Consider the following 18,357-nt stretch of genomic DNA (forward strand, 5'->3'; position numbering starts at 1 on the left):
GTAATGTTTAGTCTTTTTTTTACATCTTTATTGGAGTATAATTGCTTTACAATGGTGTGTTAGTTTCTGCTATGTAACAAAGTGAATCAGCTATACGTACACATATATCCCCATATCCCCTCCCTTTTGCATCTCCCTCCCACCCTCCCTATTCCACCCCTCTAGGTGGTCACAAAGTACCGAGCTGATTTCCCTGTGCTATGTGGCTGCTTCCCACTAGCTATCTATTTTACATCTGGTAGTGTATATATGTCCATGCCACTCTCTCACTTTGTCACAGCTTACCCTTCCCCCTCCCAGTGTCCTCAAGTCCATTCTCTACATCTGCATCTTTATTCCTGTCCTGCCCCTAGGTTCTTCAGAACCTTTTTTGTTTTTTTTTAAGATTCCATATATATGTGTTAGCATACGTTATTTGTTTTTCTATTTCTGACTTACTTCACTCTGTATGACAGACTCTAGGTCCATCCACCTCACTACAAATAACTCACTTTCATTTATTTAGTCTTTCTGAAAAACTGACTTTGAAGATAATCCTGTGATTATCTAGCTTTTCAGACCACAGTTTTGGATTACTGTCTACGAAGCCCAGATTTTTTTTTTTCTCCAACCCCAGCTTGTTTTGAATTTTGATTACTTAAAATATTATTATTATCAATTAATAGGCACATTTATTTTTCTACTTTGAAACTCTTTTTTAAAGAAATTCTATTTTGTGGCAATTTGTTACAAAATTGCATAAATTTTTGAGCTGTATCAACATCCCATCTTTAGCTTTTCACAGTGAAGTGGTTAGAATCACTGTTTCAGGAGCTTCTCTGGCTGGATTTAAAACCAGCTCTGCCCTTCTGTGGGACCTCGGGCAAAATACCTAACTGTTGTGTGATTCATTTTCCTCAGACGTAAAATGAGGATAATGATAATACTGATCTCATGTAAACAATGTAGCTTGATTGGATTAATGTGAAAATTGAAAGATTTCCTACCAAGGACCTACTCTATAGCACAGGGAACTATATTCAATATCTTGTAATAATAACCTACAATGGAAAAGAATCTGAAAAAGAATAGATATATACAACAGATATATACATATGCACATATGTCTATATAGGAATCACTTTGCTGTACACCTGAAACTAACACATTGTAAATCAACTATACTTCAATTAACAAAAAAGATTTCCTACCCTGAGACATTTTGAAGGGCTCATGGCCTGTAGCCTTTGCTGTTTGCAGGATTGTTCTTACCAGCAGCAATTTCTCAGTTAAGAGGTTCTTCCAAAACAGTGTTTGGCAGGCTTATTTTCAACAATTTCTGAATAAAAACTATATGGATATTAATTTTGCTAATATTTTACAGTCTGAAGTTTGCTATATTTTACACTGATGTTTTACATCAATAGCAACTACACTGAGTAACTTTTCTTTTTTTTTTTCATTTTAACATCTTTATTGGAGTACAATTGTTTTACAATGGTGTGTTAGTTTCTGCTTTATAACAAAGTGAATCAGTTATACATATACATATGTTCCCACATCTCTTCCCGCTTGCGTCTCCCTCCCTCCCACCGTCCCTATCCCACCCCTCCAGGCGGTCACAAAGCACTGAGCTGATCTCCCTGTGCTATGCGGCTGCTTCCCACTAGCTATCTACCTTACGTTTGGTAGTGTATATATGTCCATACCACTCTCTCGCCCTGTCACAGCTCACCCTTCCCCCTCCCCATATCCTCAAGTCCATTCTCTAGTAAGGCTGTGTCTTTATTCCTGTTTCACCCCTAGGTTCTTCATGACATTTTTTCCCTTAAATTCCATATATATGTGTGAGCATACGGTATTTTTTTAATTAATAAACAAATACACATTTTCTCTGAAGTCCTGTAGAAGTTTCCTTCTGGTTTTCAGATTTTCAGAACACTGGAACTAAATATGTTGTGTCCTCCTTTGAAAAGGTCCTTTGATCATTTCTAGCTTGATATTTACTTGAGAGAGAAAAGGAGAAAAGAAAGAGAGAGAGAACTTGCTAAAACTATCTGATCAGTATCTATTTTCAATGAATTTTTTCAAATTTAGGAAAACTGGTCATTGAACTGTTGAGTGTCAAATTCTGTGTAACTTGCTCTTTGGGTAGGAGGCATATTTCAGGCTCACGTTCTTCTGCATTCTTACTCAGTCGGCATTCTAAAAAGTATTGTTTAGTTTTGTTTATTTATTTGATTTCCTAAATGTCTAACCTAAAATTACAGAGCTTTTCTCAGTTACTTCAGTGGCTGTGTGGCATAAACTATTCTCTTTAACATCTCACAAATATATCTCTAGTGTGTTTATAATTGCTCCTGTACGTCCTTTAAACTTGAATGGGTCTCCTTGAATTAATCTTTGTTTTTAAGTCAACCCTAGCTGTATTCTACAAACCTCCTCATTTACTGATTTGTTTGTCTGGGACACTGACGATATGATTTTGCCTTTCCTTTGAGACTCAGGCATATTTCATCATGGGGCAGATACTGACGGTACTGAACAGACATTATATTTCAGGGCGCATCATTTGCATGAAGTAGCCCAAAGGCATTCAGTATATGCATCATAGAGCTGGAAATCCAGTTTCCATTAGATCATGGGCTCCTATAATACAAAATAGTTGTGACATTATAAGGGAACCAGATGCCCTGAGCCAGTTCTCTCCAGATAGCAATATGACAAATTCACATTTTTTTTTAAAGTCCTGGCTTAAGGGACATCATCTCAATAATCCCTACCCCGATCAACATATCTAAAGTTGCAACCTGTTTCCCTCAATCTTAGAATTCCCAATCCCATTACCTAGATCTATTTTTGTTCTTTCTATAGCATTTGTCATCCTTCTTACTATGTAATGTATTTACTTGCTATGGGTATTGCTTATAGTTTGTCTCTCCTGCTAAAACACAAGCATCATAAGGGTAGGTGCTTGTTCTTTTCATGGACATATTCCAAGCACATAAAATGATGTCTGATACATAACAGATGCCAAATAAATATTTGTTCAATGTTTTGGTAAATCTCTCTAAAAAAAGTTTCTCAAGGACACAGACCACATCTTGTTCATTTTTGAATATTTAATGCAAGAGGTATGACTCAAACATAAGAGATTCGACAAATAATTGTTGAATCGGATCAAAAAAGAGCACTAGCAATTTACTTCTAAAACCGCTTTACCTTATTGTCCCTTTTTTGTCAATGTGGCTGCTTTCTTTTCTTACTTTTCTTATTTGTTTGCTCTTGGAAAATTGCATGGTGAGCCTTTTATTGATCTTAGTGGTCAACAAAATCAGGTGTTAGATTGTAAAGTTTCACTCACAGTCTGAGTGTCTTGGTCCATCTGGGAACCTGGAGGGTTTTCTGGTGTCACAGGTGGGCTCCAACTGGATGAATCCCAGGAGAAAACACACTTTGATGTTAAATGTATGAGGTCCTAGAAGCTGCCACTCTCTTTTCCTTTGATCTCATTCCTCTTCTATTGTCTGGAATTTGCTTGTCTCTTTTTCAGCCTTTGATGTTACTTCTCTGGCAATGAGTTCATTCCTCCTTATTGGTTTTTTTCTCTGGCCCTGTTTGAATTTGAGAGTCTTCTTGTTCTAAAGATTCCTTTTCCTGTCAGACTCGGATTTCTGATACATTTGAAGTTTCTCATTAGTGAATATTTGTCTCACTTTTGTTCTGATAGCCTATTTTGTAATGGAATATATATGAAAAAGGATCCAAATGGCTGTCTTTTTTTTTTTTTTTTCCACACTTTAAAACTTGCACCGGCTTGGTGTTTGTTGAATTATACATAGTGATCACGGCCTTTCTGGAGGAAGGCTGTCAAAGGTAGATGAATTTCTGCCATTTCAAATGCGACCAGAAATCCCAATTTTCTGATGGTACCTCTTGATTTTTAAATATTGGCCTGAATTCGAATAGTTAAAAAAAAATACTAAATGGGCTAAATAAGATGAGGGTAGTCCAAATTGCTCTCTGTGTGACCAGTTTTTGGCTTCTGCTCTACTGTTTGATTTGATCAATGACTCAGATTGGAATTTCTTTGGAACTTTTGATCTCTATAACTCTTAAGGGGTTGCAGTGCATATTATCTCTTATTTTTGTCCCTACTTTGGGATTATATATTGAGATGAGGTGACTTGTTTTCATATTTTTACTTCTTTATTCCTTCTATACCCTATTCTTTCACAAATTCCCAGTGTCCCTTTATTTCTGGATGATATAATTGTTCATTTCTGTTTTGGGAGGGAAAAGAGTAAGTGATATCTGACCCAGATGCAACCCTGCATTGAATAGGAGGAAGCATTGATCCTGACAGCCCTCCTTGTTTCCACAAAGCAACTCATTCAGGGCCACGCTTCCTGCCTGCCTGTGTTCCAGGTCCACAGCTACCTACCTCCACCCTGGCTTTGGCTCCTGACCCAAGCCCAGCTGTTGCCCCTTACACTTCAGTTGAATTTGGCCTCAGCATCTCTCTTAGATAAGGTTTTCTTTTAGTAATAACAATAGTGGCATTTCAATAGGCACATGAAAACATGCTCAACATCACTAACTATTAGAGAAATGCAAATCAAAACTACAATGACATACCACCTCACACCAGTCAGAATGGCCATCATCAAAAAGTCTACAAGTAATAAATGCTGGAGACAGTGTGGAGAAAAGGGAACCCTTCTACTCTGTTGGTGGGAATGTAAGTTGGTGCAGCCAATATTGGAAACCCCCAATTTCCAGCCAATATTGGAACCCCTCCATAGTCTCTCAACTGTGGAAACAGTATGGAGCTTCCTTAAAAAACTAAAAATAGAACTACCATATGATCCAGCAATCCCACTCCTGGGCATATATCAAGACAAAACTCTAATTCAAAAAGATAAATGCACCCCTATATTTATAGCAGCATTATTCACAATAGTCAAGATAAGGAAATAACCTAAATGTCCATCGACAGATGAATGGATAAAGAAGATGTGGTACATATATACAACGGAATATTACTCAGTCATAAAAAAGAATGAAATAACGCCATTTGCAGCAACATGGATGCAAGTAGAGATTATCATACTAAGTGAAGTAAGTCAGAAAGAGAAAGACAAATACCATATAATATCATATGTGGAATCTAAAAATCTAAAATATAACACAAATGTTTTAAAATATAAATTAGAAACAGACTCACAGACACAGAGAACTGACTTGTGGTTGCCAAGAGGGAGGTGGGGTGGGGGAGGGATGGATTGGGAGTTTGGGATGCAAACTATTATATAGAGAGTAGATATACAACAAGGTCCTACTGTACAGCACAGGGAATTCTATTCAATATCCTGTGATAATCCATAATGGAAAAGAATATTTATAAAAGAATATATATATAACTGAATCACTTTCCTGTACAGCAATAATTAACACAACATTGTAAATCAACTGTACTTCAGTAATTAAAAAAGAATAGTGGCATTTATGGACTAGTTTTATACAACAGGCCCTATGCTTAGGGCTTACTTTCACTATTTTTTTCTTTAACTTTTTAGCTAGATATTACTATTTGCTCCACTTGAAAGCTGATGAAAAAGATGGCATACAGAGGTTTAACAGCTTGACTAAGGCCTTAGAGCCAAGGGGTGCAGTTGTAGCCCCTCTGGTCCTACACACACTGCCTCGCCTCCAGCAACTTCTATTCCAGTTCCACTGAGGAACCATCTATCTCCTTGAAGACCAGGGTGAACAACTGGTCTTGGTTGGCCTGAAACTTTCTCATTTTTAAAACTGAAAGTCCCAGGCTCACTGACACACTATGCCCCTAACCTAGGCAGCCTGGCATGCACTCGGTGAGCCTTCTGCTGTTCCCACTATGGGGAAGCAAAGGAGACGTGGTGGACAGTTGTAGTAGCGGAAACCCCCAATAGTTTCTCAATGGCATAAATCAGCCCCTCCTATTTCCTCTGCCAGAGCCACCCAATGCTCTCTACCTACTAGCAGGTTTCACACCAGGGGCTGGATTCAGACCATCTTTCTAATTCTTACCGTGAGCGCTGGTCCTGGCTGAAATCTGGTCCATTGCTAGTCTAGGGTTCATTTCTCTAAATGGATATCTTTTTACAGATTCACAGACACCAGAGTCTGAAACAGCCTGATTGGTTCAGCACATATTTATTTATTCATTTTTGTCTGAATCAATTTACAAAATTTTAACCTTAGGTTAATTGGACAATTCCCTGGTGGTGCAGGGGTTAAGAATCCACCTGCCAGTGCAGGGGACACGGCTTCGAGCCCTGGTCCAGGAAGATCCCACATGTCGCGGAGCAGCTAAGCCCATGCGCCACAACTACTGAAGCCCGCATGCGTTGAGCCCGTACTCCGCAACAAGAGAAGCCACCACGATGAGAAGGCTGCGTGCGCACCGCAATGAAGAATAGCCCCTGCTCGCTGCAACTAGAGAAAGTCCGTGTGCAGCAACAAAGACCCAATGCAGCCAAAAATAAATAAATTAATTAATTAATTAATTTTAAAAATTGGATAATGGGGTAAATCATGTATATTTCAGCATTCAAGCAAGAACTCATTGGAAATTCTAACTTCAGTGTATCCCCACCCCCTACATTCAGGTTAGAAGGGCACCTGCGGTGGAACTGACACCCTAGAGAGCCCCCCTCTGGCCACCCTCTGGTCACATCCTGTGTCATGGGGGTGGTGTTTGCAAACCTAGGGGAAATGACGATAGGAAGCTGTCATCACCCTCCTAAACTTAGTCTTCCTACCCAGCTCCCCAGAGTTTCCTGCCTGGACAGCTCTGAAACAGCTTCAAGGGCCTGAACTATTCTCTCCACTGTCCGTCCTCCTGAGGATGGACCATGGACCCATACATAGGTCCCAGGAGTGGCCAAGGGGGTTTCCCCTGTAGACAGGGCTTGGACATGTGGGATGTTCATTTGTCAAAGAAGGAAGTAGAACAGATTTTATTCAACTGTTAGCTTATTTGTAACTTTTGACTCTCTCCTCAGGCCCTATGAGTATTCAAGTGGGGCCTTTATAATATTTTATTGATAATGACAATCATTTAGCCTAAGTTCACCCGGCCTCAGAATGTCTTATTAAATAGTTAAAACCTACCACCACACCCCTAACTGCGGCTAAAATAATACTATAAGGAATTTTATCAAGTGCTCTTTTACTTCCTCTTAATAAAAACAATATTTGGGGTATAATACTGGAATTGGCATATCCCCCTCATCATGTTCTACACAATTAGTTTACTTTTCAATATGTACATCTCACTGTTATAAAACTTGGAGAAACATGCATTTAGCAAGTTCACAGATCAAAAAATTTTAAATTTAAAACTAGACAGAAAAATGGCACCAAGGAATGTGGTTTCAAGTCTTATATACATGCAGAGACCAGGATAAGGACCACAGCCTGTGCTTGGATCTTGAGAGATTATCCCTCCTTCAGAGAGAAACGCTGTCCCCAGAATGACTTCCAGTGATCGGCTATGCATACCTAGACTCAAATCTTATTTCTGTTACTCGATGACTTGAGGAATAGGAATGGGAGGGTCATTAGTCACTCTTGTCTTTTATGTCTGTGATATAGAATGTAATAATCTCCCTCACTAGGCTGCTTGAGGGACTCAACAAAATCACAAAATAGGAGCTTGGTTGTTTTCTTCCATTGTTTCCCCTTATTTCCACTTTGTACCTACTTATTTCCCTTTTCCTTATTTTATTTTCTTCCATTTATTTCTCTCTTTCTACCGTAGTCTTTCAACTGAGTTTCCCACCAACCCCCCCAATAAAGGACCAATAACAATTATACTACCACATGTTATGATCTGCAAAACAGTTACCCTTGTGATCTGTAGTTATTTTGATCACCCAATGAAAAGTTGTATTATGTCCAGCCAGTCCTTTAATCATGTCTGAGCTCCAAGAGGAGGTCCATTAGGGCAGTACTAAGCCAAAGTAAGGGCAGCAATAGGTGGTCTCTGACTATGGTGACCCATCAGGAACGCCTTATGGGAAGAAAAGTAGGGTGTAAATTGGTATCTTTATAATGCACAGAAATACACTTTTAAAATTTACTTAACAAATATTTATTGAGTGTGTATTATGTACCAGATACAAATCTACAGAAATAGAGTAAAAAAGATAATCTTGACCCTTATGATGAGCTTTAGTTCTATGGCTGGGTTGGGGATGAAGAGATAGACAATTAAAAATAAGTAAATTCTGGGACTTCCCTGGTGGTGCAGTGATTAAGAATCCGCCTGCCAATGCAGGGGACTATGGGTTCAAGCCCTGGTCCAGGAAGATCCCACATGCTGTGGAGCAGCTAAACCAATGCGCCACAACAGCTGAAGCCCCCTTGCCTAGAGCCCGTGCACCGCAACGAAGAGTAGCCCCCACTCACTGCAACTAGAGAAAGCCCATGCACAGCAACAAAGACTCAACGCAGCCAAAAATGAGTAAGTAATTTTTTTAAAAAAGTAAATTTTATATACAAAATAGATAACCTACAAGGACCTATATGGAACTATACTCAATATTTTGTAATAACTTATAAGGGAAAAGAATCTGAAAAAGAATTAGCACAACACTCTAAATCAATGGTAAGTCAATAAAACAATAAAGTATACAATATGATGAAAACAATAAATAAGTAAAATTAAATTTTTCAACTTCAAAAAAAAAGAATATATATATGTATAACTGAATGACTTTGCTGTACACCTGAAGCTAACACAACACTGTAAATTCAACTAACTTGCTTTTTACTTCAACTAAAAAAATTAATTTAATAACATATTATAAAGTGACAAGTGTTTTTGAAGAAAACTATGAATAAAAATAAATTAGAGGATGTGATTTTAGAAGTAAACATAAGGAATACCTTTTAAAGTCATGTATTCATTCTATTGCCTCAGTTCTTTCTTAACGTACTTTTTTTGGGTGTGGTACAAAATTCAAAATGGTTCAGAAGAGTACACAGCAAAGAATAAAGTTTTTTTCTTTGTTGACCCCACTTTCTTCTGATCTGCTTATCCATATCCTTCCAGAGATTTCTGTGGGTCTATGCACTTTCAAGTCTATATATTCTTTTCTATTTTTTAAAACACAGATACTGTTTACACTGCATCGCACACTGATTTTCCTTTTCATTGAACAATTTATACTGGAGATGGTTCCACATCAGAACATACAGGGCTCCCTCATTCTTTTTAATGGAAGCATAATACTTCTGCTCAGGTTTGTCAAGCACACACACAAAACAAGGTGAGTCCAAGGCCAAGGCCTGGCGGATACACATAGAGATAAAGGAGCCACTGTGAGATTCCGATGATGTGTGCCTTAGACAGTAAAGGCAAGAGTAGACAAATAGTACATCTCCCATGGCCCCTGCATCCCACACACCAACACAGAGGACACTAAGTATGAGGGCAGATGACCACAAGGTGAGTTGTGAGAGTCTTTATTGCTATAGATCTAATTCTAGACTTCGGCTTGAAACTGAGCAGGACCTTGTGAGGCTCCTGGGCACAAAAGGCTTTCTGTGTCCCCCCGTTTCTTGATTATAGGAAATAGGCTTATTTCAGCCTCCATGACCTTCCCTGAGTTCCAATGGGCGGTTCAAACAGTTACTAATGAGGGAAAGGAGGGGATGCAGAGACGAGGGAGGAGTAGTCAAGAAACAATAGTGCAGCCTTGGGGTAGGATCCTGGTACCCCCAAGGGATACACACAACAATATCTTTGAGCTGTTCTGCAGATACTGAAACCTCCACCAGTTGGGAGAAGGTAACTGTCTGCTGCCCACAAGCACGCAGACCCCAGACCTGTTGGAACCAGAAGGTTGATGATGCCGACTCCCAATTACCTCACCACCAACCAATCAGAAGAATGTCCATGAGCTGTTCACTCTCTCCTTTTTGAACCATTACTATAAAACTCCTCACTACCCCCTCCAGGTTGGGACACACGGTTTTGAGGGCATAAGTTTGCTGTGTCCCCCTTTGCCTGGCAGAGCAATAAAGCTATTCTTTTCTACTCCAACCAAAACTCTGTCTCCGAGATTTAATTTGGTGTTGGGGTACAGAGGCCAGATTCAACATCAGGCTAAGCAATTCTATGTGATGCAACTCTAAGCATGCAGGACAGAAAGCCTCATGCCTCCACAGAACTTAGGGGGTGTCAAGAAACTGTATCAGGACAGTGTGGTATGGGGCCAGGAGGCAGGTGGCGATGGCCTTGGAGCCACTAATTGCAGGCCTCCATCCTCTTGTGTCTCAGGAAGATGACAAGGTGTCTGGTCAAGACTCAGATCAGCTGTGGGGCATGGCTTTGGCTGTCTGGCCAAAGTGGACAGCGTGAGGTCACTGGGACACTCTGGCAGAGCCGTTTCCTTACAGGGATTACCATAATTTTTAATTAACCTCCTTTTGATGGACTTTTGGGCCATCTTCCAATCTTTTGTTATTCCTAACATATACTCCTTTGCACACATTTGCTTATAATTGTAGGATATATTCCTAGAAACAGAATTGTTGGATTGAAGAGCACTTGTTTCAATTTCGAAGATGTTGCCCTTTCTTTAATATTGTATTAATTATAGTCTCACTAACAATAGATTAAATAGTTCTGGTTCCTTCATATTCATGCCAACATTATAAATTTTGTGTTCCCTGAAGTCTAAGTTTAAAATATCATTGTAGTATGAATTTGCATTCCTTCTTCTAATGAGTGAAGTTGTGCATCTTTTTATATATCTGAGAGTAATCTGTATTTTTTATATATTCATGTTCTTTACCTATTTTTCCATTGAGTTACCTTTTTAAAAATTATTTGTGGGGGCTTCTTATTCATTAATTAAATTTTGAAATACTTTTCCAAGTTCTTGGGAGGATGATATCATTCTGTCTGTATTTTTTTGTGGAATTGCATGTGGTTTTTAAAATATTTTATAGGTACAAAATTTTTCTTATATTTTATTTCCAGGTTTCTAAACTTTATGTCATACTTAGAAGGACCTCCAACAATCTTTGATTATAAAAATACTATCTAGGGAATTCCCTGGCTGTGGAGTGATTAGGACCCAGTGAACTCACTGTGGGGACCTGGGACGATCGCTGGTCAGGGAACTAAGATCCTGCAAGTGTGGCCAAAATAAAATAAAATAAAAGCACAACCTCATATTTTCTTTAAAACTTCAATAAAACTTATATTTGAAGAGGTACATGTATTTTAAATGCTTAGAGTGTTTAGTTTAATATAGCTTTTTCTTACCAAGAATTCTTATTAAATATATTTATTTTTAAAAAATGTCTTTTTAGTATTTATAACATAAATCACATAGTTATTTATTTATTTATTTTTGGCTGCGTTGTGTCTTCATTGCTGCATGCGGGCTTTCTCTAGTTGCAGCGAGCAGCGGCTACTCTTCATCATGGTGCACGGGCTTCTCATTGCGGTGGCTTCTCTTGTGGCAGAGCATGGGCTCTAGGGGCGAGGGCTTCAGAAGTTGTGGCACATGGATTCAGTAGTTGTGGCTCGTGGTCTCCAGAGCACAGGCTCAGTAGCTGTGGTGCACAGGCTTAGTTGCTCCGCGGCATGTGGGATCTTCCCAGACCAGGGCTCAAATCCATGTCCCCTGCGTTGGCAGGCGGATTCTAAACCACTGCACCACCAGGGAAGTCCCAAATCACATATTTTAAAAATATGTTTTTAATAGTTTTGATACTGGTAAGGTGCCTATGTTAAAAAGGATAACTGAGCACTCTTGATAAGAAACGAATGCTTGGGGTGACCTTCAAGATGGCAGAGGAGTAAGACATGGGGATCAGCTTCCTCCCCCAAAATACATCAAAACTACATCGACATGTGGAACAACTCCTACAGAACACCTACTGAACGCTGGCAGAAGACCTCAGGCTTCCCAAAAGGCAAGAAAATCCCCATATACCTGGGTAGGGCAAAAGAAAAAACAGAGACAAAAGAATAGGGATGGGACCTGCACCTCTGCGAGGGAGCTGTGAAGGAGGAAAAGTTTCCATACACTAGGAAGCCCCTTCACTGGCAAAGATGGGGGGGAAGCTTTGGAGCCATGGAGGAGACCGCAGCAACAGGGGTGTGGAGGGCAAAGCAGAGATTCCCACACAGAGGATTGGCGCCGACCAGCACTCACCAGCCTGAGAGGCTTGTCTGCTCAACCACAGGGGTGGGTGGGGGCTGGGAGCTGAGGCTCAGGTTTCAGAGGTCAGATCCCAGGGAGAGGACTGGGGTTGGCTGCGTGAACACAGCCTGAAGGGGGCTAGTGTGCCACAGGAGGGAGGCCAGGAAAAAGTCTGGACCTGCCTAAGAGGCAAGAGACTATTGTTTCAGGGTGCGCGAAGAGAGGGGATTCCTTTCCCATGGGCCCACAGAAGGCAGAGCACCACCTAAGCGAGCTCCAGAGATGGGCGTGAGCTGCAGCTATCAGCTCAGACCCCAGAGATGGGCGTGAAATGCTAACGCTGCTGCTGCAGCCACCAAGAAGCCTGTGTGCAAGCACAGGTCACTATCCACACCCCGAGGGAGCCTGTGCAGCCTGCCACTGCCAGGGTCCCATGATCCAGGGACAAGTTCCCCGGGAGAACACACAGCGTGCCTCAGGCTACTGAAACATTAAGTCAGCCTCTACTGCCGCAGGCTTGCCCCACATTCCAATTATAATTACCATACCCCTCCTTCCCCCTGGCCTGAATGAGCAAGAGCCCCTAAATCGGCTGCTGCTTTAACTCTGTCCTGTCTGGGCAGGAACAGATGCCCTCAGGTGACCTACACGCAGAGGTGGGGCCAAAACCAAAGCTGAACCCCAGGAACTGTGCGAACAAAGAAGAGAAAGGGAAATCTCTCCATACAGCCTCAGGAGCAGCGGATCAAATATCCATAATCAACTTGATGTACCCTGCATCTGTGGAATACCTGAATAGACAATGAATCATCCTAAAACTGTGGCAGTGGACTTTGGGAACAACTGTAGAACTCGGGGTTTGCTGTCTGTGATCAAGTAATCAAACTTTGCTTAAAGGGAGAAAGGTGCAGCCGTACAGCACAGGGAGATCAGCTCGGTGCTTTGTGACCACCTAGAGGGGTGGGATAGGGAGGGTGGGAGGGAGGGAGACACAAGAGGGAAGAGATATGGGAACATATGTATATGTATAACTGATTCACGTTGTTATAAAGCAGAAACTAACACACCATTGTAAAGCAATTATATTCCAATAAAGATGTTAAAAAAAAATCAAACAAATGCTGGAGGGGATGTGGAGAAAAGGGAACCCTCTTACACTGTTGGTGGGAATGTAAATTGGTGCAACCACTACGGAGAACAGTATGAAGGTTTCTTAAGAACTAAAAATAGAGTTGCCATATGATCCAGCAATCCCACTCCTGGAAATATATCTGGAGAAAACTCTAATTCGAAAAGATACATGCACCCCAATATTTATAGCAGCACTATTCACAATAGACAAGACACAGAAGCAGCAATCTAAATGTCCATCAACAGATGAATGGATAAAGAATATGTGGCATATATATATATATATATATATATATATATACACACACACACACACACCCCGACACAAACATACATACATACAATGGAATACTATTCAACCATAAAAAAGAATAAAATAATGCCATTTGCAGCAACATGGATGGACCTAGAGATTGTCATACTAAGTGAAGTCAGACAGAAAAAAACAAAACTCATATGATATCGCTTATATGTGGAATCTAAAATATGACACAAATGAACTTATTTACAAAACAGAAACAGACTCACAGACATAGAGAACAAACTTATGGTTACCAAAGGGGAAAGGTGGGGGAGGGATAAATTAGGAGTTTGGGATTAACATATACACACTACTATATATAAAACAGACAAACAACAAGGAACTACTGTATAGCACAGGGAACTATATTCTATATCCTGTAAATAAATCATAATGGAAAAGAATATGAAAAAGCATATATATATATATATATATATAAAACTGAATCACTTTGCTATACAGCAGAAACTAACACTACATTGTAAATCAACTATACTTCAATAAAAAAACAGACCTTAGATTCAGATTCAGATATCCTATTTAGCAGTAAGGGTGTTCATATTGTTTCTGGGTGACTGAAGTAAGGAAATTTTACTTCCCAGGTTTTTGCACCTACTTAGTGGTAAAGTGGTAATTGCGACCCAGGATTCCTGTCCCTGGTGCCCCTTTCTCTCCACACAGCCTTGAAGGTGAATCTTCAAAGGCTGGAGAGCGCCAGTTGTTCGAGAGACTTCTCCCAACACCTACCTCTCCTGTTCCAGTGCAGCCAATGTCAATGTCACTGTTATCGTCAGTCTGTCTTCTTTTATGTTCATATGAACAAGCTGGCTGCATACTTTGGAAGGGGCTTGGATTCTCTGAAGCAGAGTTTGCTTCATAGGAACATTCCAAGGTGTTTTCCCCCCCTCCCCCAGGAAACACTTCTTACAAGGCACCAAAAAATTTAGACATTTCTAGAAGAAATCTGTTCCAACTTCACAAATTCAGTGACATCTTTGGATGTCTTTCCCTAAATGCTGACATTCACTTTAATGGCACTCAGCTGTGATTCCATACAGATCATCTACACTGGAGACCACAGGTAGTGATAACTTGAAAACAAATGTTGAATCAGGCAACTGGGTGAATTTTAGAATCACCTCTCAAGTTATTAGAGGTCAAGTATATGGGGACCTAATGAAACTTCATGATGGTTTTGTGTTATTTATTGTCCTCAAGTTCCTAAACGATATCTCTTTGCTTTAAGATAATTTCAATATTGTTTTTACAATCACTTAAACAAATAAGAATGATTGATACTCATAGATTTCCAGTTATCAGCAACTAAAAAAAAAACAAAAAAAACTGCCTGGTATTTTGCATCCTGAGTCAAAGAGTGACAGATTCTCTTTTGAAGTTAATGAATGGCATATCTTATCAACAGTATGCTAAAGTAAGATTAGGATCCAAAGAGGAGATCTTTCTTACAGTTCATGATAGAGATTGGAAAAAAGTCAGATCCTAAGTTTTCAATGATTCATCTCCACCTCCACTGTTCCTGTATGTATCCACTAGTGATTGACTTTGTCTCCTAACAGGGTTTCTAACCATCTGTCCAGCAACATGCTCCGCCTACCTATAGACAGATCTAAACTACAGAGTAGTTTCAGAGTAACCTTTAGAGTAACTGCTCTAAAATAGTTGTTCTCAGACAGTAGGGTGCATCGGAGTCTTCTGGAGGAGTTTTAAAAACCAATGATTGAGCCCCTCCCCCTGAGTTTCTGATTCTGTAGGTTTGGATAGGACCTGTGTATTTTCATTTCTAACAAATTTTGATGGGGTGCTAATTGTACTGGCCCCTGAAACACATGTTCAGAATGACTCCTCTAAAACATAAGTCTGCCCATGTCACTACTCTGCAAAAAATCCTTCAGTGGCTCCTTTTCCCCCACAGTTTAAGCTCCTTAACATGGGTCACAGGGTCCATCATTACCTGGGTCTTCCCTAATTCTTACGTTTTATCTCTCACTGCCTCAAGTGGTGTGTTGATACAGGTTTAAAATCTGGCTGTTCAGGGTGTGACGCACACACACAGACACACAGACTCATCTCTGTATATGTATGTGTGTGGGCACACACATGCATTCAGACATTAGGTCATTTTACCGATATAAGCGATGTGTAGACACAATTTACAAATAATAATAAAATATACAATAAACTGTATTATAAATTCCATAAAACCAATTGATTTTTATAGAATGCTTTTGTTGATTTTTCACTGAACTCTTTTATCTGTAATCACACAGTCTCTTGTCACTTATTCTTTTTTTTTTCTTAATTTTGTAAAACAACATAGATATAAAAAGTATTCTTAACACACAGGCTGGAGAAAACAGACTTCAAGCCAGACTTGGTCACCAGGCTGTAGTTTGCCTATCCCTGGTCTAGACAATCAACAAAACAATAAATCAAACCCTGACTTATAGGATTTACCAATATCCATGGTGTAAATATCTCCGCTATGATGGATTTCAAACCATCAAACGGATGTCACAAAATATGGAATTGGAAAGAGATGCACTGTAGCAATCCAATATAGTGTATTTCCACCACACAGATACAACAGAAGTAAAAAAAAAACCTCAAATACATATAGATAGATGCATAGAGAGACACATAGACAGATAGAATAAAATAAAGTAACTAGGCATCAATGAATTTAGTACATTTTAAAAATACTTCGATGGATTATCAGTTTAAATAACTGGGGTTTTCATAATGGCTGTATTTACCAGCCAGCTTCCAAACTTCCTGAAAATCTACCAGCTGGCCTTCATGAGTCAGTACCAGCTGGCCCTCACACACCACTGCCGGACGATTGTTTCAAATCCCATAGATACTGGACTGTGACATTTCATGCCCCGTACCCTGCACAGGGTCCTCTCTGACCTGGCCTGCCTTTTTCACCTTTCTCATCAGGCTAACCCTTCTCTCCTTTCAAGACTTAGCAGCATCTCCTCCTGGAAGCCTTCCACCCGCATTCAAGGTTGAGCCAAGCGCTCTGTGCCTAGGATCCCGCAGTGCCCAGTGCCGCTCTCCAAGGTAGCTTTCACCTCCTTGTTCTGCAGTGGGTGTTCCAGGCCTGACTCTGCTATTAGACTGTAAGCATCTCCAACTCAGGGACTCTGCTTTAGTCATCTCTGATTGTTATTGCCTAGAAGAGAGCCTGGTATACAGTGGGAGCACAATATATACTTCTTGAACTGAACTACTAGCAAAGATGGTTAAATCTTGGCTGCTAGTCTTGCAAAACTTCTGACCAATACACAAGGACAGTTCGTTCTTTCTTGCTCTTTTGTAGAACTAACTGTCCTTGTGTATTGGTCAGAAGTCTGCATAGGAATGAAGGTGAAAAACAAGAGCCTATCATGCAGATTTTCAATTTCTTTGGATTTTATTATTTATTTTATTAAGGTATAATTGACCTAAAATTTTATATTAATATAATTTCTGTATTTTCCATGACCTCGGCTAACTGAAGCTGATTTTCGAAAAAAGAATTACTGAATGTAAGCAAGAGACTAGATGGTGATACAGGAAAGCTACCAGAAAAAAAAAAAAAGAAGTTTTAAAAAGTAAAAAGGAGCCTTGCTGATTTTAAAATGCACACAATTAGCTGATGCCTTGCAAGGCGTTTCCCCAGGCTCACAGCTCAGACTCTATCCGTGGACTCCCCAGTGGTTGGCTGACTGGGCTTAGAGCGAGGGGAAGAGAAGCCCCAGGGTAAGATCTGTCAGGGGCCCACATCTTCTCACTTGCTCTTTTGCTACCTGATTTTCTTACTGATCACGAGCAAGGGGCTTGGGGGTCTGCAGGGAGAATCAACTCACCTCATAGTCGATGTCTAAGGCATCCGCCTCGCCCTTGGTCCGGAAGTGCTGTGTGTGCCGGTCCACAGTGAAGTTCACGTGCTTGCCGACCCGCTCGAGAAGGACGGAGTGCCAGTGCTGGTCATCCAGGAGGCTGCCCAGGGTGGCCGAGGGGGGGCTGCTGCTGAGCCGAGGTTTGCTGTCATCTGTGAAGGGGATAGAACACGGGATGGCTCTGTGCCCAAGGGCAGCCTGAAGCACTAGAACGTTCTGCTAGCAAGTCCAACTCTCTCTATCCAAAGGTAAAGGATGATTCCCTGTCTGCAGACCCAGAACTGTGCTGGGCTTGGGAAGGAATACCAACATTTTCCCACAGATTGCAGGACCAAAATCTCAGTCAACTGATACACACACCCCCTTCTACATGTGAAATGACATGTTAGGACTTGTGTGATTGAATAATAAGAGAAACCATATCCTGATGGCCATATGAATGATATTGAAAATAGGACTTGTCACATTTAGAAAGAATACATATTCTTTGCATGTGAATGGCTCTTGAAAGGAGAAAGTGAATCTTTAGCTGTGTTTTGGAGGAAGAGTGAATGCTGGAGAAGTAGAGGGAAGACAGTGGCCCCAATGAGTTGGGTAGATTTGTGGGCGAAGGCAACGGGGAGGAATTAATCATTTTAGCTGCCATTTTCAAATGCCTACTCTATCAAGGGCACTTAACTAGGGATTTTATAACCTCCAAGTCTGATGCTCTAAGACAAAATGATTACCTGCATTTGACAAATTAGGAAACTGAGGTCCAGTGAGGGTAAGCATGCCTAGGTAGAGATGCAGCCAGCGTTCAAATCCAGGTCTCGACCCTTTTGACTGA

At 40.4% G+C, this 18,357-nt stretch overlaps 1 protein-coding gene across 1 annotated transcript in view; it reads right to left on the reverse strand.

Moving 5' to 3' along the window:
- CNTNAP5 (contactin associated protein family member 5) overlaps positions 1 to 18,357 on the reverse strand; it is an 880,239-nt gene that overhangs the window by 425,174 nt on the left and 436,708 nt on the right. Inside the window, exon 6 of the mRNA XM_027082570.1 lies at positions 17,496 to 17,680. Within this exon, the coding sequence (XP_026938371.1) occupies positions 17,496 to 17,680 (185 nt within the window). The remainder of the gene's footprint in view (positions 1 to 17,495; positions 17,681 to 18,357) is intronic.

This window comes from Aethalodelphis obliquidens, unplaced genomic scaffold (assembly GCF_003676395.1).
Source record: "Aethalodelphis obliquidens isolate GAN/ISIS:26980383/991018 unplaced genomic scaffold, ASM367639v1 scaffold47, whole genome shotgun sequence".
Lineage (NCBI taxonomy): Eukaryota > Metazoa > Chordata > Mammalia > Artiodactyla > Delphinidae > Aethalodelphis > Aethalodelphis obliquidens.